Raw genomic sequence first — 26640 nt, forward strand, 5'->3', positions numbered from 1 at the left:
GAAAGATGGATTGTTGTTCAATGTTTATTTGCTACCGCCCAAGTTGTTCAAGAACGTTCAGTGTACCTATGCGCCGCTAGGCTGTGGGCCAATAGGGGTTACCTCTCATCGCCTTCGATCTTTAAACCATTCGGAGTCACCACAACTACAATTTATATACTTTGTTCGTGTTTGAGAATGATACAGTTTTGATTATTGAAATCATATTAATACAAAGTGACAGCTTTGTCAAGGGTATATATCATCAGGACAATTCGAGCTATCCTTCGGCTCCGCCATCTAACCCCCGGCTTGCACATCCAAAGCTTTCCACCAAACTTCTCCTGGCCCCAAAACGGAAGAACAGAATGTAACACTCTCTGAGTAGACTGAGAGGGTTGGGGGAAAAAACAATTAAAAAAACATAAAACGCTCGCGAGGACCCCGAGAAACCTTCCAAGAAACGTAACACCCTCATCAAGTCATCGCGTGGGCGAGTAGCACTTTTGAAAAACGCCGCAAACATAGCGCAGTAAAATAAAGCGAAAACATGAAGAGAACGAGTATATACACGTACAGTATGGGAGCCACCCTGAGATATCGATTTTGGGTCAATCGGACTTCAAAAAGTAGCAAGACTCCAACAGAAACCGTAGTGAAGTGATCACTCCTCCTCACTCTCCTCAGAGTCGTCATCAAAACCATCAGAGCTGTCATCATCTTCAACGGAGTTGACAGGGTATGGTGATCCGGTGCCCCCCTGGAACCGGGAAAGACTGCCCTCGAGCATGTTGATTTGAGCTTCTTGTTCATATTTACTCATTGGCTTGTTCTTCTTAGGCTTAGCCTGAACAGTTGCCGAGACTGGCATATCCTCATCATCGATGACCTGTGGAGCATTCTTCTTGACAAATTTGAGTAACATGACGAGTACGTCATTAGGAAGCTCATCGATGTCAAGCTCGATTTCGGTCTCCTGAAGACCCTTGAGGGACGGGACATTGTTCTGAATGATCCTCAGAGCCTCCTGCATCTTCTTGTCATTCAGAGTACTGATTCCGTTGGAAATCATCTGCTTCTCCGCGTATGTGACATGGCGTTTCTCTGATTTGCCGCTCTTGGACTTCTTGTCGCCCTTGGTGCCCTTCTTGGAATCCTTCTTGCCAGATTTAGATTTTCCAGACTTCTTGGATGCAGGAGGTGTCTTCTTTTTCTTCTGCGTGATTGCTTCAACTTGTTTCGACATCTCAGCAATCTGTCGCTGAAGAGCCTGTAGCTTCTCCTGATCCTCATCAGCCTCGCTGTCTTCATCTTCACTCTCCTCATCAGAAGATCCGCTTTGGTTGTGGCTATCTGGATCATGCTGTTCAACCCAGCGAGCCTTTGCAGCCCATTTGTTGTTGAAAACTTCCTCACATTTCTGTCCAGCTACGTAAGTTGGATCTCCAGGGATATTGAACTTGAAGCAGTTCTTGAGCATCAAGCGAATATCCGCCTCGAATTCCTTGGCATTCTCGTACTGTCCAGCTTTCAACTTGGTCTGAACAGTGGACAAGTCCATTGGCTTCTTAATGACGCTGTGATAGGTCGGAATGTTCAGGGCAACAGGGTCGACAGGAAAATAGAAGGGGCTGGCCACAGCCCAGTATTTCGGCTTATGCAGTTCATCCAATATCTCCTGACAGAATTTGAGTTCCCACTGAAACTTCTTCTTCTTTGGTTTCGCAGAATAGAGCAAGTCACGTTTCGGTGCGTGGATGGCGCGCTTCGGACGTCCGTCAGGGTTGGTGGAATCACGGCGAATGGTTGGGAGACCCTCGGGATTCAGTGCAAAAGTGGGAGAAGCGCTGGTTTGTTTGGGAGGAGCAGGTTGTGCGACAACTCGGGATTCGCGACGCGCAGCAGGCTCCTTTGGAGGTGCGACTTTCTTGGGCTTTTTCTCTTCTACCTCATCAGGCTTCGGGAGTTTTTCCAATTGCTTTGCAAACAGAGCCCTCAATTTCTGGCCTTCTTGCGCAACGATATGGTCTGGACCATTGAATTTAGCTGCATTTCCGGCCATCAAATCAACATCCGCGACAATTTCCGCAACGGCGTTGTATTGGTTCTTCTTCAACTTGCTCTCGATAGTCGACAGATCCATTGGTTCGGTAATAATGGTGAAGTAGCTAGGGATATTAAGTTTGATGGGATCAACAGGTTCGCGGTAAAATCGTGCGTCGTTAGACCGTTTGAGATTCGTCAATTGCTTAGCCAAGAATTTATGTTGGAGAGGAGTGATGCCCGTGGGAGCTTGAGTGGATGAAGACGGCGCAGATTCAGTGGAGACAGAAATGACCGGCTTGTCAAAGCTGCCATCTGCCATGGATACGTCCTCATCCACTCTGGCGCGCTTCGCGGCGGGCTCATCTTCCAGATCCAACTCTCGCTCGCGTGGGACTTTAGTGGGGGACAGTGGGGCGTCATTCATCTCAATATCTGCTGGTGGAAGGGTGGGTTCTGATGATTCCTTGATAGGAGCAGACTCAACAGGAGGATTCGTGACAACGGTGGATGTCCCAGTGGACTGTTGAGGCTCGATAGTACCTTGCAGAGGAAGATCCTTGGGTTCTTCCATTGCTGAAGGCTGTGCAGCGCTCTCTTCAGGCAGCGCTGATTTCGATTCTTCGGATTTCACAGTGGGAAGTGGCGTCGCGTCAGCTTCCTCTTTTTTCTGTGTCACCTCTTCAGGCTCTTTCAAGCCGTTTAACTCAGCTGGCGGGGTTGAAGTCTTGATCTGTGGGCTAGTTGTTCCGTTTGTAACGGGAAGCTGAGTAGTCGCATGTCCATTCAGAGCAGGGGCTGACATGAGGTCTGTCTTCTCAGGAATTGAGATTCCATTTGTGAGAGAGTCAGGTGATCTTCGGTCATGGTTAGCATGGGTCATCGATCTCATTTCAAAAGGAAACTGAATGTTCATTCAACGGGGAAACAGCAAAAGAAAACAACGAGGAATTGCCGTACCTATTAATAGGAGAATCGGCGGGCAAGTCAGTCACTGTGGGTGGCAGCAACGGCTTGTCTGCTTTCAGAACAGCGGTGGTGCCCTCGGGCGGGGGAGTAGCCATAATGGATGTTTAAGTTGTAGGTCCCCACGGACCAGAATACCAGAGGCGCAATCAATGGAACCGTCGCGCAAAGGATAGCAGACCACGAACAATAAAGATCAGGTGGCAAACGTCTGCGATATCAAAGGTTTGATTCCAGAGATTGCCAACACTGGCCGATAAAGAGTACTGTCAAACTAGTTCACAAAGACAAAAATGCACACAGAGGTGGGCGCAGATGAATGAATTGACGAGGTAGAGTATTGCGCACAATACCCTCGATAAGAAGCTTTCGAAAGGACAGGATCTGAAAGAGTACAGTGAACGCGCAAGTATGCGATCAACAAAGAAAGCGATACTGTGACGGTGATGCCTTATTTATATTGCCAAGAAAGAAATATGTCACGTGAGAGGCGACAAGGTGACTATTGGCTATTGGGCGGGAGAGGCAAGAAGGGCGGAAAGAAGTAGCCAAGAGAAGGAAAAAGAAGAATATATGAAGCGACGGAGACAGGCCAAGACTCCGGGCGGGTGTTAAAGGACGACAGCAGCCAAGACCAAGTTCTGGTCAGGTGACTTGAATGTTTGGAAGGCGATGTGATTGGGTGGCGTTGAATGTGGCCAAACGCGCGTAGGCGGTTGCAGTACAATCGTCAAATCGACACGTGCCTAGAGACGGTTAGTATCCTCTCGAAAGCAGCAAGCAAGTAAAGTGGGTGTCAGGAAAAACAAGAAAACACGAGCCGAAACAGAGTCTGCGACTCTGAGTCGAGCGGAAAGCAAGCAGCTAATAAGCTGTGGGAGGATGGGGCGGCAAGGGAGAGAGCGCGTCACACAAGACGCGTCGGGGCATGTTCGTGTTTTTAATGACTGAGGCATAAAAATGGCAAGTGGAGGGAGGGTTAATAATGGATAGGGGTGGGAAAGGGGGGGAGACAAACAGTAATCAAACAAGAGAGAGCACAAGCGTGTGTTGGCTGCCTAAGCTAGGTAGGTTAGGCTGGGTTGGGCTGGGCACAGAGGCAGGGCGCGGGTCTCAAGAGAGGAGACGGTAGAGAGAGGCAGAGAGACGTGTGTCGGCACGGGCACAGTACACACACACAAAACGCACAACAGCAGTTCCGAGGACGAAGGACACTGAAAAAATCGGAGGGGGTGGCAGAATCCTTAAGTATGAAAGCCCGCATTGCGCTCGCCCGTCGAATGCCGCTAGCCCCGTTGCGACCAGTAGGTCCAGCTATCCCGGTTCAGGCCAATTGCCACTTCCTGATTGGCCGATGTCTGCATCAGTGCTTTGCGCCTTATCGCTGATTGGCTGAACAGCACCCGAAAGCGGATCCCTGGGTGTCTTAGTGCGAAAAGCCGCCCAGAAAAGAAAGACACAGCTTGCCGGGACAGCCCATCAAATTTGCACAATTCTGGTGGGCCTCAGCCACCAGGCTCCCCTTTTTCCTCGTCTCTCTCCGCCGTCTCGCTTTCTCTCTCTCATTCTCCTTGATCGCACACCCTGACAAGAAAAATTCTCGTCATGTTTGAACCTGCTTTCTCGCTTTGTCTCATCGTGTCGTATTTCGTCATTCCAGCTACATCCTGACGGTAGTCTCCGCCTTCTTGTTTGAGGTTCTATTTGATTCCACAAACAACTGCGTTGCAAATTATCGAAAATCTGCAGTTTCCCTCGTCACAAATTACAAAGTCGCCCCCGTAGGCTGAATGAGGACTGTAGGGTTTGCACCCTGAGCCCTCGCTCCTTGCAGCTTACAGACTAGCCCTCGTCACACTGATGCAAGAAGCAAGATGTGTTGCTCTTCATCCGTGGCTCGCCGGGGTGGGTTACAGATTTCCTTCTAGGCTTCCGGAGTGGTGTGACTTGGACTATGACTGCTCCAGCGAATCACGACTGGTCTTCGTCAAGTATGTGGATCCGCTCGGTCAGCCGTCCAATTGACTCGGCCACTGTGACATTTTGGTGCGCTATTCTGTTTGTTGTAAAGTAAAGTCACGTGCCGAGGTTGAAGAACTCGTCTGCATCTGACTTCTAGAACTATTATTCATCAAATCACATGATTAAATATTAAATTATTTGACTTCCAAGTTCGAACTTGAAGTTATCAACATTATCTTTCACGTGACTGTCTCGTCGTTCCAGGAAATTAGATGCCAAGTACGTACTCCACACGATTCACTAGTGAAAGCTATCTACGACGATTCTACAGAGTATGCATAGGGATGGGATCTCAGGGTCTACTTATCCAAAGGATTGATGGTCGTAGAATTGATTAAGCGTAGTGGATCGATGTCTGAAGAATTTTGTTACCAGTAATACCGTTGAAACATGCGAAAGCGTTCTTGCAGTCTCTGACTTTTAACGTTATGTCGTAGATAGTGAGTTAACTAGTTAACTAGTTAGTTAACTTAACTTGCCTTGCATGTTAGGCATGGATTAGATAAGAGATTGGATAAGATAACAAATTATTGATGCCTTAGGCAAACGCGATAGGATATTGCGGGAATCCGTGCTAGTCCGTACAAGGAATAGCCGCTGTACAAACCTAGAAACTTTTTTCTTCTCATATCGTCCTCCAAGTGGTTGATGTCGACGACTAGATTGCTCCAAGGATATTGCTCATTCCAGCAATATTTCTTTATTTCTAAACGACGCTGATATTTTGGTCAGTTGTGTTACAGTCTGTTAGTGACACTTCCAACAGAATACAGACAAGATGGGGAAGAAGTCGTCGCGCCCACCAGCTTCAAAAACTGCTTCCGCAGCACAGCCCGCAGCCTCCGGAGCAACTGTCTCTGGCAACAAATCTTCCATCATACGGGCTGCGTTCTCGCCGTCCGAATATCAATTGGCCCTCTTTGCGTCAGTTATCCAAGGTCTAGATTCGCAACATCTCCGCATCCATGACATTCACACCGGTGCCTTGCAATGCGAACACAGTGTAGCTCCCAAGGAGTCGATTACTTCATTAGACTGGGGTTATTTGGGTGGTCAGAGAGAACAAGGGTCCAAGAAGAAGAGGAAGAGGAAGTCTGATGTCAATGGCTCTGCTGAAGACAAGTTCGGCCGTGAGGCCGTTGTTGCTTTTGGCACAAGTTCATCTGATATTCGCATGTACTCTCCAGCGGAAGATAAAGTTCTCTGTACTTTGAGTGGTGTTCACGAGGGAGGTATCAAGGATTTTAAGTTTACTACTGGAGAATCTACATCTCAGGGCTGGAGTATTGGCGGTGATAACAGGCTTGTACAATGGGATCTCAACACCCGCCAAAGCATCAGGTATGTGGAAGCACAGAGGAAACAATCATTTGGGCTTTACTAACTATCAAAGAATTATAAACATTCCCACCACCTCGACTGTCTCAGCGCTCTCGCGACCTCTTCTTTCCAACCCTCCCGTGATTTGCGCCACACAGACTCCTATCATTCTTGACTTCGAAAACTCTGACGCCGAGTCCCTTACCTTCCCTTCATTGACCAGTCCCATCCATACCCTTATTCCATCATCCACTCTTTCAGTCAAAGATGCCAATTTCATCGCAGCCGATAATGAGCGTTATATCACTGTGTTCGATCCGAAGACTCAAGGAATCGCATACAATCTGGTTGCTGAGCAGGAAGTCACATCCCTGTCATTATCTTCTCAGGTTTCGGATAAAACCGAAGAGGGTCCAAACGAGAAACAAGTTCTCGCAGCCTTAGTTGAAGACGGCACTGTCGAATTATTCAGCAGACCCTTCTCGCAGACTATCGGACAAAATGGCACAAAAGCCACCAGCCAGAAAGCCAGAGCAAAGCAAATGATTCGCAAAGCTGACGCTATACTGAAGATCTTGCGACCGGATACCAGAAAAGCCGTTTCCGCCGTTCAAGTGGGTTTCCAGGGACCAGAACTATACATTGCCTGGGCTGAAGGGGGTGTGAATGTGATCTTTGAGCGCGTAAGGTGGCAGGATCAAGATACAGGAGATCTCGTATTCTCTGGTACTACTGATATCACAGCTCGCAAATCTGCTTCGGCGCTTAAGTCTGCTGCTGTGATCGAGGGACAACGGGCCAGCAAATCGCACGTCAATGAGAATAGCACTATTGTTGAGTCGGGGCTTTACTCTGAGGATGTTGAGATGAATGATGCACATGTCGAAGATGATGCGGTGTCGATATCAGACGCCGAAGACCACTCTGACATTGAGACCGAGACTACCCAAAAACGACAAACCAAGAAAGTCAACGGTGTCAACGGCACCAGCAAAGACACAGATATGCAAGAAGCCGCTGCTGCGGAACAAGACGAGGATGAGGAAGACGAAGGAGGAGAACTCACATTCGGCGAACTCGTCCAAAGGAGCTCAGCAATCGACGTTGAGGCAGAGTTAGAAGATAACGCTGGCGCTGGGGCGTTAGTACCTGGCTTATCCAGCAACACGAACCAAACCGTTGCACAGATCCCATCGGGCGTATCCCTGTCAACCGTTCTTACTCAAGCTCTCAAAACGAATGATTCGGAAATGCTAGAATCTTGTTTCCGTACCTCGGACGTGAACATCATCCGCACAACCGTTCAACGACTAAACTCCGCACTCGCAGGAGCCCTGATCCAACGACTCGCAGAACGCATGGCGTCCCGACCCGGCCGATACGGACATCTACTTGTCTGGGTACAATGGACATGTGTCGCGCACGGAGGCGCCATCGCCGGCAATACCGAGATTCTCAAGCGCATGACCTCACTCTACAAAGTCATGGACCAACGCTCCCGCAGTCTCCCTTCTTTGCTCCTACTCAAGGGCAAACTCGACATGCTCGATGCTCAGATTAATCTTCGACAGTCAATGGCCGATAGCAGGAAACACGGTATGGACGACGGTGGCGAGTCCCTGGAACACATCACTCATTACGCGGGTGTGAGCAACGATGACAGCGATGCCGAGCGACGTCGTAAGCGCAAGAAGACATTGTCACACATCAAGTCCAAATCAGCTCTCGATGGAGCCGACGAAGAAGCCGATGAAGACGATGAGATGGCCGATGAAGTCGGCGGACTCGCATCCGATTCCGACGAAGAAGAAGGCAGCGAGGAAGACATGGACGAAGAAATCGGTGACATGATCGATATCGAAGCCGAAGAATCTCTTGACGACGAGGATGATGAAGAAGACGATGAAGATGAAGAAGAGGAAGATTCAGACGCAGCCAGCGACATGCGCGACTTTATTGCTGACTCAGAAGTCGACGAGGAGCTATCTGCAGATGAAGTACCAGAGAAGATATCCGTGCCACCACCATCAAAGAAATCGAAATTGAATCATAAATCGCGGCGCTAAGCTTTCGTTTCCAAGAATGTTGTGTTTTTTTTTTTTTTTTGGATTGGCTGATTGGTTTAATTGTTGATTATGTTTGGGGTTTAAAAGTCTTTGCTAGATTTTCATTGTTGGAACCATCAGCCCATCATCCATCCTATGTTGTTTGTTATAAATCTCATTGATTTGATTGATTGGCATTGTTTACATACATACATACACTTCATACATAGGGGTTTAGTTCTTGACAAATGCTGAGGGTTTTTTTTAATTGAGTTTGAGACCGTGGGACTGTTAAATGTTAACTACAAATTACAATGGCTGGATGGGGCGTTTAGGGCTACCACAGCCCAGAGTCTAGGCTGTTCAGGGGCTAGTGCGGTAGGTACTCCAGTGGCCCAGGAAACTCTTCGAACTTGAAACAAGTTGAACAACCTTCATGTGAATCTCGTCACGCTACAACGCGTAAAAAATATATATACATTAAGTATGCTTGGGTAAAGGCTTGCAGAGAACGAGCAGAATGAATGACTCAGTCGCTCTTGGAACATTCTTTGCTACCCTATTATGTTATAAGAATGGAGACCAAGCAAGAGCCACTAAACCATCTCCACACCATACCACTCAACGAGTATGCCATTATCGAATGACTTCGTTTCGTGGGTTCTCGATACCATCGAGCGCTTCCAGAATCTCACTGTGCATGATACCAGCCGATCCGGTGAAGGCTCTGTGCGGTTTGCGCCATACGCGATAACAAATGACAAAATTGGGCGTAACGATCGCAATGCACTCATCTTTCGGATCGAAGTCAACATCTCCTTTCTCAAACTTTATATTTCTGAAGTTGGGAATGCTTATGACAGACAAAGCCCTATCTGGTACATAGAGATGTGGATATGATGGCGCATTGATGCCTATGTTCCATGGAATCGCTGTAACTTGCTCACAGCTAGGCCATGCAAACACCACCACACGGTATGGGTGATCATAGTCATGCTGAGGTGTCCCCAAAACAACGGTAATCTCACGATGAGTCTTACTCCATACTAATCCTGTCACCTGCGCCCACATATAAATCTTGGCCAAGCAGCTGCCAGTCGGTGCATGGTAAAAATGAACAGTGCAATCTGTAATGCCACCTCCAGTCGCCAGCAGCGTTGGCTGCCACGGAGCGAACGCAACGGCTTTAATTGCTGCGCTATGCTCAAAACGATGTATATGGTTACCCTGAGGAACGTATGTTGCGGTTTGAGCATATGTTGCAAACCTTCGGGGATAATAAGCGGAGGCGACACGCCGAAAAGGGAGCCTTGAGATTCCCTGAAATTGAGGTCTACCTGAACTGTCTAGTGTACCACCACGGACGCGTTGATATGCGATGCTTTCTGGAACTTCCGCGCGGCCCATGCTCACAGACTGACTGTGTTCCGATACCGACGAAGTGTCAGACATAAAATTCGGGGCCGGATCTGTCAAGATTACGCGAGAATGGTTTCCTAGTATTCGAGCAAATTGCGAGAAAACCCCATTCAGGCGACCTTTCTGAAGCCGCAACCTAGGGATAATTCCATTTCTCGGCGGTGATTCCATTGCTGTGTTCGAAGAATGCTGATTATGCAAGATCTGTTTCATTTCGAACAGCAGACAAATGTTGTCATCACCACTGGTGGCTAGGTATCTATTGTCTGGTGACCAGGTGATAGAGCATACGCGTGTATAGTGTGCACTAATATTCGCTAGAAGAGTCACCCTTGAAAGACCTTCAAGGGGATTTACCTCTACTGCATAATACCATACCATGCCAAATTCATCGCCAACAGCCAAATGTTCCACAGAAACTTCGATACCTGGAAATATCGCAGATAGACACCGAGTTGTCGTTGGTTTGAACGCCACACATGTTACGTGAGTCATGAATCTCCAGGTGAAGATCTTCCGAAGTCGGGGAGTATCCCACAAGTGAATATACCCGCATTCAGTGCCCGCTGCCAGGATGCTTTTACGGCCGCTTGAAGATGAAAATGCCAATGCTGTCACCTCGTCTTCAATATACCATCTAACTGAAAATTCAGCCACACATTTGAAAACCATCGTCGACCACAGTTTGATAGTACCTAGCTCAGCGACTGCAAGCAACGCGGAAGTATGGCAGTAAGAAATGCCTGAACGGTAGTAATCATCTTGCGTTGGACTAGTAAACAACACACAGAAGGGCATGGCGGAAATTGGTGGTCGACCCCGAGCTTGTCTACCACGAGTGTCTCAAAAACGTTTCTCGTCAACAAATTGTATACCTTTTATTTGAATGGTTTGCTTACCAGGTATGATAGGTATGGCTCTCTTCCATGCACAGTCCCTCCAATCAATGGGAAACGACTCTTCATAATGCGGCAATGCATGACAAATACCAATTTTTGTTGATGTGGCTACCTTGGAAATGGCTAATTGTCGATGTGCCAAGTCCATATTCATGGCTGCTGCCAGTCTTGACCTGAAGATCTCCGTCTCTTCAAACGAGGAATCCTCCTCATTGAACTCGTAACGCGCAAAATACATGGGCGCCGCCACCTTGCCCCCCGAATACCCAGTCTGGCCATTGGCTATGCCTAGCCATGGACCTCTTGTCACAATGGAAGCTCCTCCGACGTTCCAGACAGCTCCCAAACTCACCTGTCGTGGTGTGACCCTTTGTCGAGACGTGGAATATTGTCTAGGGTCGACCTCGCTATCCAACAGGTGCGGTGCCATATGTGGTGCCTGCAAAATATCTTCGATATATAACTGAACATCAGGTACCGCCATCTGCTGACGTCGACTACCGAAAGGCTCCTCGCTTATTTCTTGTCGACGAAGTAGCTTTTCGTGCACAGCCAGCTCCACGGGTAGCTTTCGCACATGGTGCTTTGCAACTGTGTTACCGGAATATGAGCGTTGGGGAACAAAACGATCCCTCGGGTTCATCTGCTCTCTAACCAAGTGTAGTCTATGTCGAGGACGTGGAAATTTCTCGGAAAAGGCTCGACATTGTACCGCAGACTTGGCCACTGAGACATGATTTGGAAGAGACGGACGGGATACATGGCTGGGATCGGAATCAACACTAGGCATGTTGATAAATGATCCTTCTGCTAATTTGTTTTGATATCCTATGTATCCAGAGGCCTCGGATAGGTGAGTTTCGGCGAGTCGTGACTCGTAAGACGATCGTCAACGATGAGAATAGAAGTACAAAAGAAAGAAAGTTGTGAGACGCAAGTTCGAGAAACGATTGACTTCACTTCTGAGGGTAGAAATCTTCTTAAACAAGGAAGCAGATGCGAAAGGAGTGTTTGTAAAAGCTGCGTGTGCAGCGTATAGCTCAATTAGAGATGCATATGGTAGCCCCCTTCAAAAGAACGATGTACGAGGCTCCTTTATGATAAATGCAGCTTAAGAGAAAGTTCATCAACAGCGATTGAGTATGACTGAAGATGTTCGTATCGTATATGTATAAGAGACAGTCGGACGCCGATGCAACTCTTTGTCGTTACATTGTTGCCAGTTTAGGAAGGAGACAGGAGTGCACGTGACGTCCGGTGGTGTTTCTTCGGTGCCTGGCTCCTTCCGCGTGGTAATCGACATCCATCAACATCGCCAACAATAAAAGTATTCTTGCTGTTTTTTGCTATATTAACAGCCACCCCGACAAAATGGCGAGTGTATGTCTCCGCGAGTTATCCCAGTCTCAAGAAAATACGTTAACATATTTTATAGCATGGCATTCCCCGCCAGAGTGTCAAGGCAGAGGTGGATACCGAACGGAATCGGAAAGAAGTCCAGACATACAGGGATTTGGAGAGTTCTGTACATGAGAAGGTCTGTAATGTAACTTGCTCTACGTTTAAAGAATATCTAAAGGTTAATTAAATGCAGATCGCCGCCCGTAAATATTCACATGATACTCTGGAACAAGTATCCGAGCTGTTGAAGAAGAACCCTGAATATTATACGATATGGAACTACCGACGATTAATACGACAGCATGAGTTCGCTGAAGCTACATCGGAATCTGGCCAACCAGAGGCAAGTCAGATCATGCCTATCATCAAATCTGATCTGGAGTTTCTCTTTCCTTTGCTCCGCTCCTTTCCAAAATGTTACTGGATCTGGAATTATCGGCTCTGGATCTTGAACGAAGCCAAGAGACTACTTCCAAGGCAACTTTCTCGGCAATTTTGGGAGGGAGAACTCGCTCTTCTGGGCAAGATGTTGAATGCAGATAGTCGCAACTTTCATGGTTGGGGCTATAGGACTTTTGTGATTGAGGCATTGGAAGATCTTGCCGATGACGGCGAACCGAGCATGACACAAGCGCAAATAGACTATACAACAAAGATGATAAAAACCAATTTGTCAAACTTTTCGGCATGGCATTATCGGACCAAAGCGATCCAGAAGATTCTTGATGAGAAGAAAGCAAGCGATGAAGAACGAAGACAAGTTTTGGAACAAGGTACAGTTCCTATTATTAACAAATGATGTTATCATGGCTAACTCTTATCATGCAGAATTGGAATTGTCTCACAACGCTCTTATAGATCCATATGACCAGTCACTTTGGTTCTACCATCAGAATTTAATGTGTGTGTTCGACCCATCACTAGCGGACCGCACTCTGGCACCAGGTCTATCGAGCCCTGAGCGATTAAGATATGTTCAGGAAGAGAAGGAATTGATCAACGAAATGCTGGAAGAGTACACGGATTGCAAATGGATATACCAGGCTCTGGTAGACTGTAATTTGATCGCGGCGAAGATTGAAGGAACCATGTCTGCAAAGAATCGAGCAGAAGTATTGGAATGGCTCAAGTCATTGAATGAGCTGGATCCTTTGAGGAAGGGACACTGGAAAGATATTGAGAACCAAGTGACGTGATGTCACCGCTTACAATAAAATAGCTTCATCTTCCCAGCTACTACGATAAAAAAAAGATTGAGATCAAGCCCAGACAAGCCTAAACAACAGGCCGATCGTTCCGGGTGGAGCAGCCGTTAGCGCCCAGCGTTTGGGACCTGGTAGACCCCTGGCTAGTCGCCCGCTAGTTAGGCTGTTAAGCTCTTTGATTAGCGACTGTGGGCAACTGGCTGAACGAGGCTTGACTAGTCGATTGTACGAGATTTGCAGGACGAAACAAACGCTACCATTGATTCGTTGATTGTCTCGAGATACTCCGTACAGAGTAAGGAATATTCGGAAGAAAATGCGTTTTATGGAGTCCGCGTAAACTGCTGCATGAGTGTCGACACGGAAGATTATTGGCACAGGCTGATTCTAATTGCCGTGTAGAAACTGTAGAGGCTAAAGTGATAAAATCTAAATACACGCTCAGGCCAGATCGTCGTTTGAGATTTCACATATCTCGCCAAGAATAATAATAAATAACAAGACAGAGAGTATGGAATCTGAGAGCAGAAGATGGAGTGAACCGTGGACCTGATAAGCTATGTCGGAATCGGAAAAGCAGGACGATCCTCCCGCCAATAAATTTACTTCCATGTTGGGGAAACGTTGCATCCTCTCTCCAACACAATCAGTCCTCCTCTCTTCGTCTCTTGTGACTACACACTCATTCGGTCGCATAACTATTACACCCTGTCATTTATCAACACATCTCTCTGACTCAACAGCGCCCAATCATATCCGACAATTGCTGATACCTTGTACTCACGTCGACCGCGCGGATAGCCCCTAGCCTAGCACCTACCTCCTATCCTCAGCTGATGGCCGTTCGTGACATATAACCAGTCACATCTACGGCCTCCCCTTCACGCAGCATTCAAGCAAGGGGAGCCATCACGCGAACTACACTCTGCCCAAAATGAGTTCAAGTCCGGAGCCCAAGGATTATGGCGAGGTAGGTTGATCACATTTCGCGATCCGTGTTGTCCTGTTTATAAAGTTCCGGCTAACCTTGGCTGTTCCATCCTGTCCAGGATTCCTTCGAAGATGCCAGTGAAGGTAACACGCAGGCGGCTCCTCCAATGCCACAAAGCACGTCCACACGCTCCTTGACCGATCGGCGACTGTCGAACGGATCTGTCACGACTCCGCGTGCTGAGCATTCTCCCGGCTTTCCCTCTACATCTACGGATGGCAAAACCGAAGACGACGACGAGTCGGTCAACGTCAGCCCGACACCTACGCCTCACTCAGAGAACGAAGATACCCCCAGAAGAAAGAAATATCAAAAATCACCACTGTTAACTGCTCATCGCCTATCAACAACTTCGCTGGACGACGTTAATTTGGCGGGCAATAAAGATGGGCATGAACTAGATGATGTGGCCAGCCCGGTAGCTGAATCCATTGATACCCCTGGAGCGGCCTCCGTCGATGTTACTGCTACGAAGCAGAGCATGTCTTCAACACTAATGTCCAGTCTACCGTCGGTACCATGGTCGACTGCGTCCAAACCTGTCCCCGTTGCCGTTCCTGCTCCAGCCCCTCCTCCGCCCGCCCCTCCTGCGCTACCTGGTCGGAAGCTGACAAGCCCCTTCTCGTGGCTTTCCAGGTCAAGCATCTCCGGAAGTGACTCCAGGTCTTCCCCTACTAACTTGGGTAATAGTCGCCGAAGTACTGCCGCATCAGTCTCGACATTCAATACGGTAGAAGAAGGGGACAGCATAAGCATCGGATCAAAGAGACCTACACGAAATAGTCTCAAGGATCAATTCAAGCTTCTACGTATGCGAGAAGAGGGACCTGAAGTCGATCAAGTAAGCATTGCTTCGGGAAATGTATCCATCGGCGCAGGGCTTCCCAGCCCCACAGAAGAACAAGTACTGCCAGCTCCTTCACCACTCATTGCTGGAACAGGCGGGCCATTCTCACCCGTCAATCCTAACCTTCCACCTGGAACAGTCTCGGGAATTTCGACATCTGCGACCGATGCAGCGGCGCCAGTCGACTGGGAGTTGTGGGAAGGAATTGTCAATAATGGCCCGGAAGCATTGTCGGGTGCCAATTCCGAGGAGCTCAACGCCGCTATCAAGCGCGGTATCCCTCAAACAATTAGAGGGGTGATCTGGCAAGTGTTGGCCGACAGTCGCAATTCAGAACTTGAGGAGGTATATAAGGAACTCGTGGCACGGGGAACAGACAAAGAACGTCATATGAGTCTCAGTGGTGCCGCCTCTGAAAAGGAGTCGTTAGCTTCTTCACGCTCCTCCATTCGTTCGGATAATTCGGGCTCTCCATCACCGTCAAGTCAAACTACGGCCTCACCAGTTCCTAATGAAAAGGAAGTCGACCCGATAGCTGCAGAGACGGCTCGCAAGAAGAAGCTCAAAGAGGATACCGAGGCGATTCGCAAATTGGAAAAGATAATAAGACGAGACTTGGGTTCCCGGACCAGTTATTCAAAATATTTTGTCTCACAGGGGAGCCAGGAGGCTCTCTTTGGACTATGCAAAGCTTATGCGTTATATGACGAGGCGGTGGGTTATGCTCAGGGCATTAACTTTATTGCTATGCCGTTGTTGTTCAACGTAAGTAGCCTTGAAAATAGATTTTTCTTTTTTCGGTGAAATACTAATCCTATGCACAGATGGATGAAGGAGAGGCCTTTACGCTTCTTGTGAAGCTTATGAATAAGTATGGTCTACGAGATATGTTTATTCAGGACATGCCTGGTTTGCATTTGCATTTATTCCAGTTTGAACGGCTTTTGGAAGACCTCGAACCTGCACTTTATTGTCACCTTCGTCGACGCGGAGTCAGCCCACAGCTGTACGCCACACAGTGGTTCTTGACTCTTTTCGCGTATCGATTCCCATTGCAATTAGTACTTCGCATCTACGATCTCATCTTTGAAGAAGGTTTGGCGAGCACTATTCTCCGCTTTGGCGTCGCTATCATGCAACGCAATGTCGAAACACTTCTCAGCATGAAAGACATGTCCAGCTTGTCTCAATTCCTGAAGGAGAAACTCTTCGACGTTTATATCGATCAACAGCCATCCGCTAGCTCGATTCTTGAGTCTGGATTCTTCGGAAGCTCTGGTGGAAGCGACAAGGAGATTTACCGGGCCGATTTCATGGTGCAAGACGCATGTGCGATCGCGCTCACAGCTGAAATGCTTCAGTCATATACGACAGAGTGGGAAGAGAAGGTCCGAACTGAGAAAGAAAGGGAACAGGAGCTCGAGGGGCTCAAGCATACAGTTGCATCACAAGCTGCACGAATACGATCCTTGGAGGAACGCACCGAAAAGTCAGATCAAGAACACGTTCAATTGGCGTCCGAGTTGGTACGAATGAAGGTTGAAAATGAAGAACTGTCGGACACGAATGAAAGCCTTCGGGTTCAAGTACAGGAATTGAAGATCGTTGTCGACAAGCAGCCCGCCGAGGTTGAGGAGAAGCTTAGGACAGAGATGGAACGTATTATGAAACGAAACATGGAAGTGCAGAACGAGAACAGAAATATGGAAGAACAAATGGCGGAGATGGAGAAGGATCTAGTGGAGACCAAGATGAAATGGGCCGAGGTAAGATCCTTCTCAAACAATACTTTCAGAATCAATGAGTAGTTGCTAACGAAGATCACGTAACAGCTTTCAGAAAACCACGAAGGACTCAGACAGAAATGGGCAGATCTCCGGAGGGCTTTGGACGGATGATCAAAACCAGCATTCTTCTTGCGATTGTCACTTCTCTGTATATTTTTTATCCTTTGGAAACTCCACACCGAGTATTTCTCTCCATTCTTTGTTATCCTGTCTTATACCAATATGTATGACTATCTGATTCTGTACGGTCGAGCCAGTGTGTTTTTCCACTTTTACTAGGGTTATGTATGTATATGGACGGGACCGGAAAACAGCCAGAGAGGGATGCCATTTGTCAGTCATGTCATTATCAAAACATGAGCTTACCAATCTATATCAACAGAATATGATTAACGACATTCATTAGTTACGTATTTACTTTTCCAACATCTGTGACCATTGACTAGATATTGATTATGGATCTTTCTACGTATTCATGTATCCGAAATGTATGTATGAGACCCGCGGGTATCTGGGAGTGTGGCCGGGTAATTCAGGATGTCTTGCGCAATAGAGTGGGAACATTGAATGAGATCCGATGAGGGGTCACAAAACGGTATTAATGAATAGCGAACACCCTTGCATATATTTTCCATGTTACGACCACTCTTCCGTTGGAATATACATACCTCTACTCGCCAATTCGCTTGTACAAATATCGCAATAGCAATCAGAGTCAACAACAGTCGAAGATTTACCGCCACAACAACCAAAATGGCAACCGTCGAGCGCATCACTCTGTTCAACATCCCCAAGGAGGAGCATCGCGCTCAATTGGTTGAAGAGTACAAGCGGCTCGTCAAAACTGCCGTCAAGGTAACCCTCTCCACCCTCGCTCACTGCATAACCCCCGACACTCATGAGACTGACTCGATCTTGTCCTTGTCGAAAGGATGGCAATCCATATATAACCAACGTCTCCTTTGGTCCCGCACTCCCCGATCCCCGGAATCGGGGATACAATTTCGGCGTCAAGATGACGTTTGCGACGCTGGAGGATTTGAAGTTTTATGATGCCGAGTGTCCGGCACATCAGACGTTCAAGGCGTTCTTGAGCGGGAGGAAGGAGGGGGATGTTTTGACGGTTTATTTTGAGAATGCAGCGTGATTGCAATTCGATCCATTCTTCCGAAATTGGTTGTATGATGTTTGTGGGTTGTCGTGTCGAAGTTTTAGCAAATTCGAAGGGTCGTCCCATCAAGAGAAGCGAATCTGTAAGACAGGGCATTTGAGCACAATGCTCACCCGCCTACTACTGTATTGTTAAATCCAATCCAATTCTGTTGCACTTCACGCCGTTCCCACGGGTTCCGGCCTCGATGCAAAGATAATCTTATACTTGATAATCTCCACAATCTCAAGCTCGTCCTGCTCACCATTCCCATTCTCAGTCGTACTCCGTTCTCGTCGCTGTATAACAGCCAACGGCTTCGCCAACTTCTTCACTTCACCCGTCATACGCTGATACCGTCCGGCATACAAATAAACACGCTTCATCCACTTAGTGCTCTCCGGATCGATGAGGTCAGAATAATCCGGGAACATGATTTTGCCGAGTTCTGTTTCGATTATTTTCGTTTTTGCACCTTCTGCTTGAAATTCTTCGTGTGTGTTCATGTCGCTGTCATCGTCGTCGTCGGTTGTGGCTGGGAAGTTGATTGTGCCTTGGAGTTCAAGGATAGCGAGACCGGATGGTGTTTGGAGGAGTGCGGGGAGGGGGTTGTTGTAGGTGTTTGGGTTAAGGGTGGTGGACTTGCTGGGAGGGTGGAGTGTGATTGAAGGCATGGCTCCTGTTGTCTGTGTGAGTTTGTCCGGTGTAGTTTGTATCAATGAAGTAGGTAGAGTGAAGCTCAAGAGGGAGGATGAAAAAGGACGCGCACGACGCGTTTAGTCCCTGCCAAGACATCTTATCTTATCAAAGATAGTATGATAAGATAACAAACGGTCCTTCCAACCACTTGGAAGGTCGAATAACTGGTTATCAATCGAAAAAAAAAAATACGTGTAGGTATGGGTGATCTTCTATTTGTCTGTAATGAATATCAGAAATATACTTAAATATTACTGTATAGAGTGCACAGACTATGCCTTATACTAGATTAACATCCAGGGCAACATTGGTAAATGCGGGAGTATAAGGAAATATATAACAAATAGTTAACTGTAAGAACCAGTATCGATGAGGGAGATCTCACTTCTACGCCCTATCAGTGGATTCTAATGGAGCAGCCGTGAATATATATACAATAAAATTTAAGAAATTATTTGGAATCAAATAAATAAACAAAGAATAGTCACTACCCGGCGATCAACAGGGACAGAAGAACAGGTTCTAGTTGGCACCCTTCTGGGCAATTCTAAACGTATGGATGGTAAAAACATAGGGCATCTATCTGATAATTTCCAATAAACAAAGACAATGGATCGTGAGCAAATAGATAGAGGTGATAATGTAACACAGAACAAATTACTAACCACCTCTATAAATACCATCACTGCCCAGGTTTGAAGCCACTCAGATATTGACGCACATACCAATCCTGGCAGATGGAAACATCCGCGGAGATTCAGGTGAAGTCACAAATCCATACCATACAGATACAATAGCTGGTATTTTCCATCAAAACGTCCCATGTTCTGTATTTTCAGCTGGGATTTCTCCCCAAGTATAAGATTGCATGGTTATGTCATGTGGTTCATATCTTCCAGCATGTATCTTCTGATTGCTTCTTCTCCTTCTTCCTCTTCCTCTAAGCCCCCTCCTTCATCCTGACATACACCTAGACAGAAATATAGAAGTGCTTATCCCAGCTTTCATCGATCTAGCGATCTGACTCAATGACTGTGACTGAATTCCAGAAGAGTCACACCCCTATGGTAATAGACATATGATATCTGATGAGAAGCCCACACTGCCAAATGACCTACCCCTTCAGGACTGACATCCATTCAACATCTCTGCAGATGCATTTGATGGCCCGCAAACTAGTACCACATAGATTGAAGCCCACGAATCTCGTTGGCAGTGATAATACCACATGGACCGGTCAGGAGAATCAACCCCAGCCCTACCCCAAGAAAACACCTATATCCCCGGAAGTTCACACAACACGCGGCAAGATGAAGCCAGTTTCACCGAACCAAGAGATAATGAAATGGTAATGTCCACAAGCTATGTACCAGGCCAGATATCACAAGTTAACAGATCTACGACACAGAGCATCGGTTCAATGTTGGATAGAAGCCTTCCACCTGGAGGCCCTGGAGGCTCACTAAGTTGGGTCTCGGACAAAACGAGGGAGCGCGATAGCTTTCGTAGGATACGGCTGAACATCGGGCATACTGCACCAAACTCGCCTCTGGTACCGGTAGACATGAACGGGTGGCTGACCCACCGTGTGGAGGTTGTGGAAGACAATATCGAGAGAATGAATCGAGCTATAGAGTTGAGGCGGATGGAAAAAGTTTCGTTTTTCAAGGCGAACATTCAGACAGCCCTTGACGGAAGACGGTTTGGAGATTTCCGATCGACCGTATTAGCTCAAACAACGATCTGGAGGCCCGACGAAGTGTCCAATCCTTCTAGGCCACAGGCTCCATGGCCGGATTCAGGCGAACGCAAACATGAGGGCTACCAGAGAGTACGGTCTGGCTATAGCCGGTTCCCTCCCCTTCCTCGGGTCCCTGGTAACCCAACAGTCAATTGGAAACAGCGTTCACCAATTGCCGCTTATGAACTTGATAAGGTTGGTCTGCCGGTCATACTGCAAGAGGCAACCACAGAAAATGATCCAAATACGGAATCGATGATTGGAGAGTCGCTTCTTCGGGAGATAGATGCATAGATAATCGCTACGCTTGAGTGTTTGTGGAATCCGACGTTTTCACCAGTGTTTTCGGTCATGTATTTAGACAGAGAGCTTTTATCGCCAAGTTGAATAAAATTTTGGGTTCATATCATTCGTACTCGCTGATCCCTTACTCGGGGCAATGGTCTGCATGCAGGCTGTTGTGTCCTTTGCGCAGAAAATCGGTTGTAAAGCATCACGATGTTATGTTGTTGGCGCGGTCGCAAGCATCTTGAAGTCCTTGCAGCCCGCGGACAATTTCACCGGTATACTCCTCGGGGGCAATTCCAGGCTTGTTCAATTTGCCATAACGGAGATCGCTCAGATCGCCGACAGTCCTCTTCACCGCAGTCAGAGTAGAAGTAACTTCTTGTTCTGCAACCACAATTTCTCGCTCCAGAGTCGCACAGGAACTCTCCATTTCCGCAAGTAGACTTGAAAAGGAATGATGTTCCAATGCCTGGGTCGTGGATGTCTGCCCGAAAAACTCAAGATCGAGGTTCATCTCGAGATTTTCATCGTCTCCAAAGCCGTGGACACCCGATGCCTTTGCGGCATCCAGCAAGTCGGCCTTTTGTTGTTCGCTGGCCTTGACTTCATCGAGGATATTTTCCGTGATCATGTCCATATCCTGAGAGCGCAATTCTTGCAACTCCCGGTACAAAACCTTGACCTGAGGATGAGACTGCAGGCGTTTTGGGAAATGCTCAGTGAATTTCTGCAGTGAGATGATGGTCGGTAGTGAGGCGGGAGATAGCAGGAAATTACTCAGAATAGATTCCTCCGATGGAGCCATTGTGGCAGTCTTGATTATGTTCGTTTATATTCCAAATGACTTTGAAAGCACACGAGCTGCATCAATCATTGACAAGCCAGGTAAAATTCCCTTGAAGTGATTCTTGAAAGCAGTCTCTTGTCTCTGTAAGCTAGCAATTGAAGTCGCATAGATGAGACGAAGACGCGTGAAATCGGGCCGGTGAACAAAGATCCTGACAAGTAGGGCAAATACTCTGCTGACTTGGCGTGTAACACTAATAAAATGGTGTCTAGTTTTGGTAAGGAGTTCACCAGAGAGTAAGAGTATGTTAATGCATATAAACTAGAAAGATGGAGGAGGAGTTTGTCTCACTCGGAAGAACAAACCAAAGCAGGAAGGAACGCGTTTTGCCTCCTCCTTCCGCTCCCCGTTGCTTTTACTCCCTTCCTCCCTTAGGGATCCTTCACCATCCTCCAACATCAGAATCTTATTTTATAATCCGGGACCGCGCTATACCATCATCAGAATCTGCTGAGAAGTGTTACTGGTGCTTTAGTGCTGTTTTCAAGACTCATTTCTGAGCCACTCGTCTTTGTTGAGTGTGGTTACTGCTTTGTAAAAGCGTACCCTAGAAGTCAGGATCCATCTTACGCCCTTCAAGGGTCCGGGATACGATAAAGCTTCAAAGAGCACCCGAGAATCGATTGATTATCTTTGTGTTGATCATCCTTTGGGAGACACCTGGTGAAAAGCCTGCTATTGAAGCGACATCATGGCTCCGACCAGCTCAAACTACAACAGAGATGAGAAAGTTCTTTGTTTCCACCATGAAGTTCTCTACGAAGCCAAGATTATGGATATGAAGCATGTCGACCCCGATGATCGCAAGAGTCCCTATGAATATTTAGTTCATTACAAGGGCTGGAAAAACACGTAAGTTCATCCATGATACTTCAGCACCCCTCCGCTTTGGAATCTTGGCGTTGTTTCTCTCATCACCAACGGCCACCGGCTCTGATTGTATCCCCGGAATCTGTTGTAGCGTGTTATTCGTCTACTTTCCGGTACGCTGGAACGGCCAGAGCGTGTAGCGCGGCCTTGAATTGTTGTAGAAGACAGTAGCTGATATTCATACAGTTGGGATGACTGGGTTCCTCAAGAACGCCTTCGCAAATTCACTGAAGAGAATCGGGAACTAGCTGCCCAGATTCGAAGAGAAGTTACCGCTCAGATGTGGGGGAAAGCCAATGTCAGCACCGGCAAGACTCTCAAACGAAGAGGAGGCTCAGACTCTGGGCGAGGTAGTGAAGAACGACAGTCTTCTGTTCCTGCTAAAGGCACCAAAAGAGGTCGTGATAATGAAATTGAAAAGGTGAGTCTTATCGAGATCTATACCTTAGTTTATATATCTGATTGATTTTAGGAGGACCAATTCCATCTACGGCCATCAATCCGCATCATGCTCCCTGATACTCTCAAAGCATTGCTTGTGGATGACTGGGAGAATGTAACCAAGAACCAGCAAGTTGTCGCATTACCAGCTCATCACTCCGTGAATGAGATACTTCAATTATACTCCGATGAGGAGAAACCAAAGCGCACAACAACAGCTGAACTGGATGTCCTTGAAGAAGTGATCATGGGGATCAAAGAGTATTTTGACAAATCGCTCGACAAGATCCTGCTCTATAAGTTTGAAAGAGAACAGTACCGATTGTTGCGCCAGAAGTGGGAAAGTGGTGCAGAGAATTATACGGACAAGGGTCCTCTTGATATTTATGGAGCTCACCATCTGGCTCGATTGTTCGGTATGTTTCATCACCCCAGTAACACCTCTTGATAGGATCAAGTTAACAATATTTGGCAGCTGTCCTTCCCGAACTTATTGCTCAGACAAACATGGACCAACAATCCATCAACCGCTTACGCGAAGAATTAAGCAAATTCACCATATGGCTGAGCCGCAATTCCGAAAAGTTCTTCTCAAACAAGTACATCAGTGCGAGTAACGAGTATTTGGAAAAGGCTGCTGGTGTACCTATTCCGAATTTAGGTACTGCAACCTCTCGTCTTGTCTGATCAACCAGGTGAATGAAGGAGATTGTTTAGAGGTCGAACGTGGAAGACTCGTTAGCAACTGGAGGACTTTTGGATATCAGTACTCCTTACAGGGGCTACTCTGGTAATGTGCGATAGGTGTTAGGTTAGTTAGGTTGTATGAATTGAAATCATTATTGTGATGACCTCCTACAGATAAAATAACAGGTATAGTAGACTGTAAACATACAAGCTATGTATAGAATCAAAACAATCCGAATGTATCAAAGAACAAGCCTCCTCGCATCCTCAACCGCACATCGTGCCGCCTTCTTCAAATAAAGTCTCCTATCTGCCTCCCTCCACTTTTCCCACGTACTCAACCCTTCCTGCGGCTGAATGCTGAGCGTATCATAACCCTTCTTGATAATCTGATGAACTTCCCTTGGACCAAGATTCCTTTTTCGTGCTGTCGTTGCCGCTTGCGCTCTTTCACCGGCCTCTGCGGTAGGTTTATCCGTTTGAAAAAGCAGGGAGAGGAAATGCGTTGATACAGTAAGTAACGTATTAATAGATGCCCCATGTTGATGCGATTGTAGTGAGGAAGTAGCGGGTGCGTTGGTGCCCGTCGAAAGGTTGTATACGTCCCGGAACCGTGCGATGATCGGACCTGCTTCGACGATTTTGTAGAATAGGTCGTCGTATGAGGCTGGGTCGGGGAGGAAAGCGTCGCCTGTAGAAAGTGTGAATGCGATCAGGTCTATGAGTGAGGTTGTCAGAGTGTCGATGTGTGGTGCTGAGGATAGGTCGGAGGCGTAGGTGGTGAGGAAGCGCATGAGGGAGAGAAGAGTGCGCCACATTTCGGCCCAATGGTATGTGAGTCGGGTCTTGTTGGAGGAGAGGTAAGTGAAAAGTCGGATGAGGATTGCGATTGTATAACTGTATCCTATTAGTTTTGGATTTGGCACTTAGGGAATGATTTAAAAAAAAAGAAAAACAACTGACCTGTAGAGGTTTGTGTCTAACCGGCGCCGAAGATTGTGTGTGATCGTGTCAATCATCATATCGAAGATAACAGTCGCTAGCACTCGGTCACCATTGACAAGAGGGAGATGCGGTTGTCTCTGTCGACAGAGACGAACGCTACGCTTGTTGTCATCACTACAGATCCGCTTACATAGCACTGGATCCTCAACGATTATGCGAAGCGAAAACATATTCAGTTCTGCATATGTTGCAACCCTCTCAGAGCGGTAGGCATGTTGGAGTAGGTAGGATGTCAAAGAGAGGAAACTGGCAAAGGGGGACTCTTCATTCCGCTTTTCAGGGATGGAAGTCACTAGGTTGTATCCAAATAGTTTGTTTGCGTTGGCAAAGTCGTATGCAGCTAAGAGCACTGCAGCTTCAGATTCGGGCCTATGAACGTCAGAAACTCGAGCCTGCGGTTGAAGATAAAAAAAACTTACTGAGAAGCAAAAGTCTCCTTAACTTCTTCAGCTGTCGATGTCGAAGCCTTGTCTTTATTCCCACCAGCCAAAGCTCGCAAACCGAAGAAAGCAAGTGTATTACTCATTGTCCAGCCTTCTGGCAGATCGTCTTGAATCGCTACATATGCGTTTCTGAGCCCGGCGCAGGCAAGTCCTACACCTTTGACGATCTTTTGGATCGAGCCTTCATTGACAAAGTCATCCAGCCGTTGTTGATATGGGTTCTGAAACTCGAATTTATTGTAGTTTGCTAATAAACCGAGGAGCAGGAATGGTTCGAGTATTTGCAGATTGGAGTCCAAATCATGTACAAACTGGTCTCGTCAGACAGAAACCTCTATGATATGGGGATAGTTACATACCTTCATTATGGACGGAAAGAAATCTCTTTGCATGAAATATGCGACAAGGCTCGTTTTATATGCTCCGCTGATCATGGCGATAGTCGTCCTGACCGCTTTCAGGCGGAGATCCACTGCAGTTGTTGTCCGTTAGTCAACTATATATATGAAAAGTGAATGGATCTATTTCAGCTCACCCTGACCGCCGCTACGGATGATTTTGTCGAGCACGGAAACAAAGTCAGGGAAGACTTGATCCACTTCATCGAGTCCCGCGAGTACGGTGATGATGTCGGAGCTAGGATTGGTGTACTTCTTGACCAAGATACTTCCTAGGAATATAGTGAGAGTCTAGCAGAAGTTAGAGTAAGTGTGGCATATTTGGAAATAAAGGATTTTGGCTTCTAACCTCGAGCGCGTGTGCGTCATTTGGAGACACCCCGGCTGCGGCTTCGCGTATAGATCGAGTAAATAATCGTTGGGTAACTCCCTGGAAGACAATCAAAAGACGTCACCAAAGGCAATCAGTGAGACCACCGACCTGCAATAATAATGTATCATCTGGTGAGAGTCCATCTAAGAGATGGCGCAAGTGTGTTCTGTCAGGAGGAAGTAGATAGAATTCCCTCCAGAAGCCCTCGCTCGGCTCGACATTTTCTGTTACCTATATGATGTTTAGTTAAAGCCTAGAAAACATCTGATACCATGAAGTACTTACCTGAAATAGCGCTTCATATAGTTTGTCAATCTTTGGCTGGAATACCTCTGGTCTACTTTGCTGAGTCAAAGGGGAGGCTTCCATGGTGAACACCTAATTGCGGACCTGGAATGTTTAACCAGGATTTACAACCATGACATGACGAATCGGCTTATGTTTTTGATAGAAGCACGTTGAAACAGTTCGGATATTTTTCTTTCAAGAGTATGTGTTTCAGTCTATTAACCTGACAAGCCAGATAACAATAGCAATGATGATCTATCCATCCAATAAGAGAGGAAGTTCGCACTAGCCACTCAGTCGGCGCCACCTTGGTCAGCCTTTGACTCGGGACGCATCTTGGCCTACTATGTATTCCACCGCCAACGCACCATTTCCGGGGCGGGCAACGACAGCTACCTCCCACTAGTTGATAAACTACTTTAATGCAATTTCCATTTTATTCATGGGCTTTATCATATACTCACTATCCAATAATTCATGTGGCGA

General features: G+C 47.1%; 11 protein-coding genes across 11 annotated transcripts; 6 read left to right on the forward strand and 5 right to left on the reverse strand.

The window, feature by feature from the left end:
• Positions 1-643: 643 nt before the first annotated feature.
• EYB26_005257 (uncharacterized protein) lies at positions 644-3086 on the reverse strand (the record flags this gene model as incomplete). Its single annotated transcript, XM_054264547.1, has 2 exons — positions 644-2879; positions 2983-3086. 2 exons carry the CDS (start codon positions 3084-3086, stop codon positions 644-646), a joined length of 2340 nt encoding a protein of 779 aa, XP_054120522.1.
• A 2702-nt stretch (positions 3087-5788) lies between these two features.
• EYB26_005258 (uncharacterized protein) lies at positions 5789-8396 on the forward strand (the record flags this gene model as incomplete). The annotated part of the gene is made up of 2 exons (XM_054264548.1): positions 5789-6351; positions 6404-8396. 2 exons carry the CDS (start codon positions 5789-5791, stop codon positions 8394-8396), a joined length of 2556 nt encoding a protein of 851 aa, XP_054120523.1.
• A 615-nt stretch (positions 8397-9011) lies between these two features.
• EYB26_005259 (uncharacterized protein) lies at positions 9012-11483 on the reverse strand (the record flags this gene model as incomplete). The annotated part of the gene is made up of 2 exons (XM_054264549.1): positions 9012-10636; positions 10694-11483. 2 exons carry the CDS (start codon positions 11481-11483, stop codon positions 9012-9014), a joined length of 2415 nt encoding a protein of 804 aa, XP_054120524.1.
• Positions 11484-12064: 581 nt separating this feature from the next.
• Positions 12065-13290, forward strand: EYB26_005260 (uncharacterized protein; the record flags this gene model as incomplete). The annotated part of the gene is made up of 4 exons (XM_054264550.1): positions 12065-12073; positions 12129-12230; positions 12288-12867; positions 12923-13290. 4 exons carry the CDS (start codon positions 12065-12067, stop codon positions 13288-13290), a joined length of 1059 nt encoding a protein of 352 aa, XP_054120525.1.
• A 943-nt stretch (positions 13291-14233) lies between these two features.
• Positions 14234-17035, forward strand: EYB26_005261 (uncharacterized protein; the record flags this gene model as incomplete). The annotated part of the gene is made up of 5 exons (XM_054264551.1): positions 14234-14269; positions 14349-14926; positions 14981-15902; positions 15962-16903; positions 16970-17035. 5 exons carry the CDS (start codon positions 14234-14236, stop codon positions 17033-17035), a joined length of 2544 nt encoding a protein of 847 aa, XP_054120526.1.
• Positions 17036-17677: 642 nt separating this feature from the next.
• EYB26_005262 (uncharacterized protein) lies at positions 17678-18071 on the forward strand (the record flags this gene model as incomplete). Its single annotated transcript, XM_054264552.1, has 2 exons — positions 17678-17779; positions 17856-18071. 2 exons carry the CDS (start codon positions 17678-17680, stop codon positions 18069-18071), a joined length of 318 nt encoding a protein of 105 aa, XP_054120527.1.
• Positions 18072-18253: 182 nt separating this feature from the next.
• EYB26_005263 (uncharacterized protein) lies at positions 18254-18748 on the reverse strand (the record flags this gene model as incomplete). The annotated part of the gene is made up of 1 exon (XM_054264553.1): positions 18254-18748. The coding sequence occupies one exon, from the start codon at positions 18746-18748 to the stop codon at positions 18254-18256; it is 495 nt and encodes a 164-aa protein (XP_054120528.1).
• Positions 18749-20001: 1253 nt separating this feature from the next.
• Positions 20002-20808, forward strand: EYB26_005264 (uncharacterized protein; the record flags this gene model as incomplete). Its single annotated transcript, XM_054264554.1, has 1 exon — positions 20002-20808. One exon carries the CDS (start codon positions 20002-20004, stop codon positions 20806-20808), a length of 807 nt encoding a protein of 268 aa, XP_054120529.1.
• Positions 20809-21007: 199 nt separating this feature from the next.
• On the reverse strand, positions 21008-21607 carry EYB26_005265 (uncharacterized protein; the record flags this gene model as incomplete). Its single annotated transcript, XM_054264555.1, has 1 exon — positions 21008-21607. The coding sequence occupies one exon, from the start codon at positions 21605-21607 to the stop codon at positions 21008-21010; it is 600 nt and encodes a 199-aa protein (XP_054120530.1).
• Positions 21608-22340: 733 nt separating this feature from the next.
• EYB26_005266 (uncharacterized protein) lies at positions 22341-23647 on the forward strand (the record flags this gene model as incomplete). The annotated part of the gene is made up of 4 exons (XM_054264556.1): positions 22341-22501; positions 22706-22940; positions 22992-23376; positions 23436-23647. 4 exons carry the CDS (start codon positions 22341-22343, stop codon positions 23645-23647), a joined length of 993 nt encoding a protein of 330 aa, XP_054120531.1.
• A 242-nt stretch (positions 23648-23889) lies between these two features.
• On the reverse strand, positions 23890-26235 carry EYB26_005267 (uncharacterized protein; the record flags this gene model as incomplete). Its single annotated transcript, XM_054264557.1, has 8 exons — positions 23890-24544; positions 24611-25021; positions 25072-25406; positions 25455-25567; positions 25631-25784; positions 25843-25923; positions 25975-26097; positions 26152-26235. The coding sequence occupies 8 exons, from the start codon at positions 26233-26235 to the stop codon at positions 23890-23892; spliced, it is 1956 nt and encodes a 651-aa protein (XP_054120532.1).
• Positions 26236-26640: the final 405 nt, after the last annotated feature.

Source organism: Talaromyces marneffei, chromosome 4 (assembly GCF_009556855.1).
Source record: "Talaromyces marneffei chromosome 4, complete sequence".
Lineage (NCBI taxonomy): Eukaryota > Fungi > Ascomycota > Eurotiomycetes > Eurotiales > Trichocomaceae > Talaromyces > Talaromyces marneffei.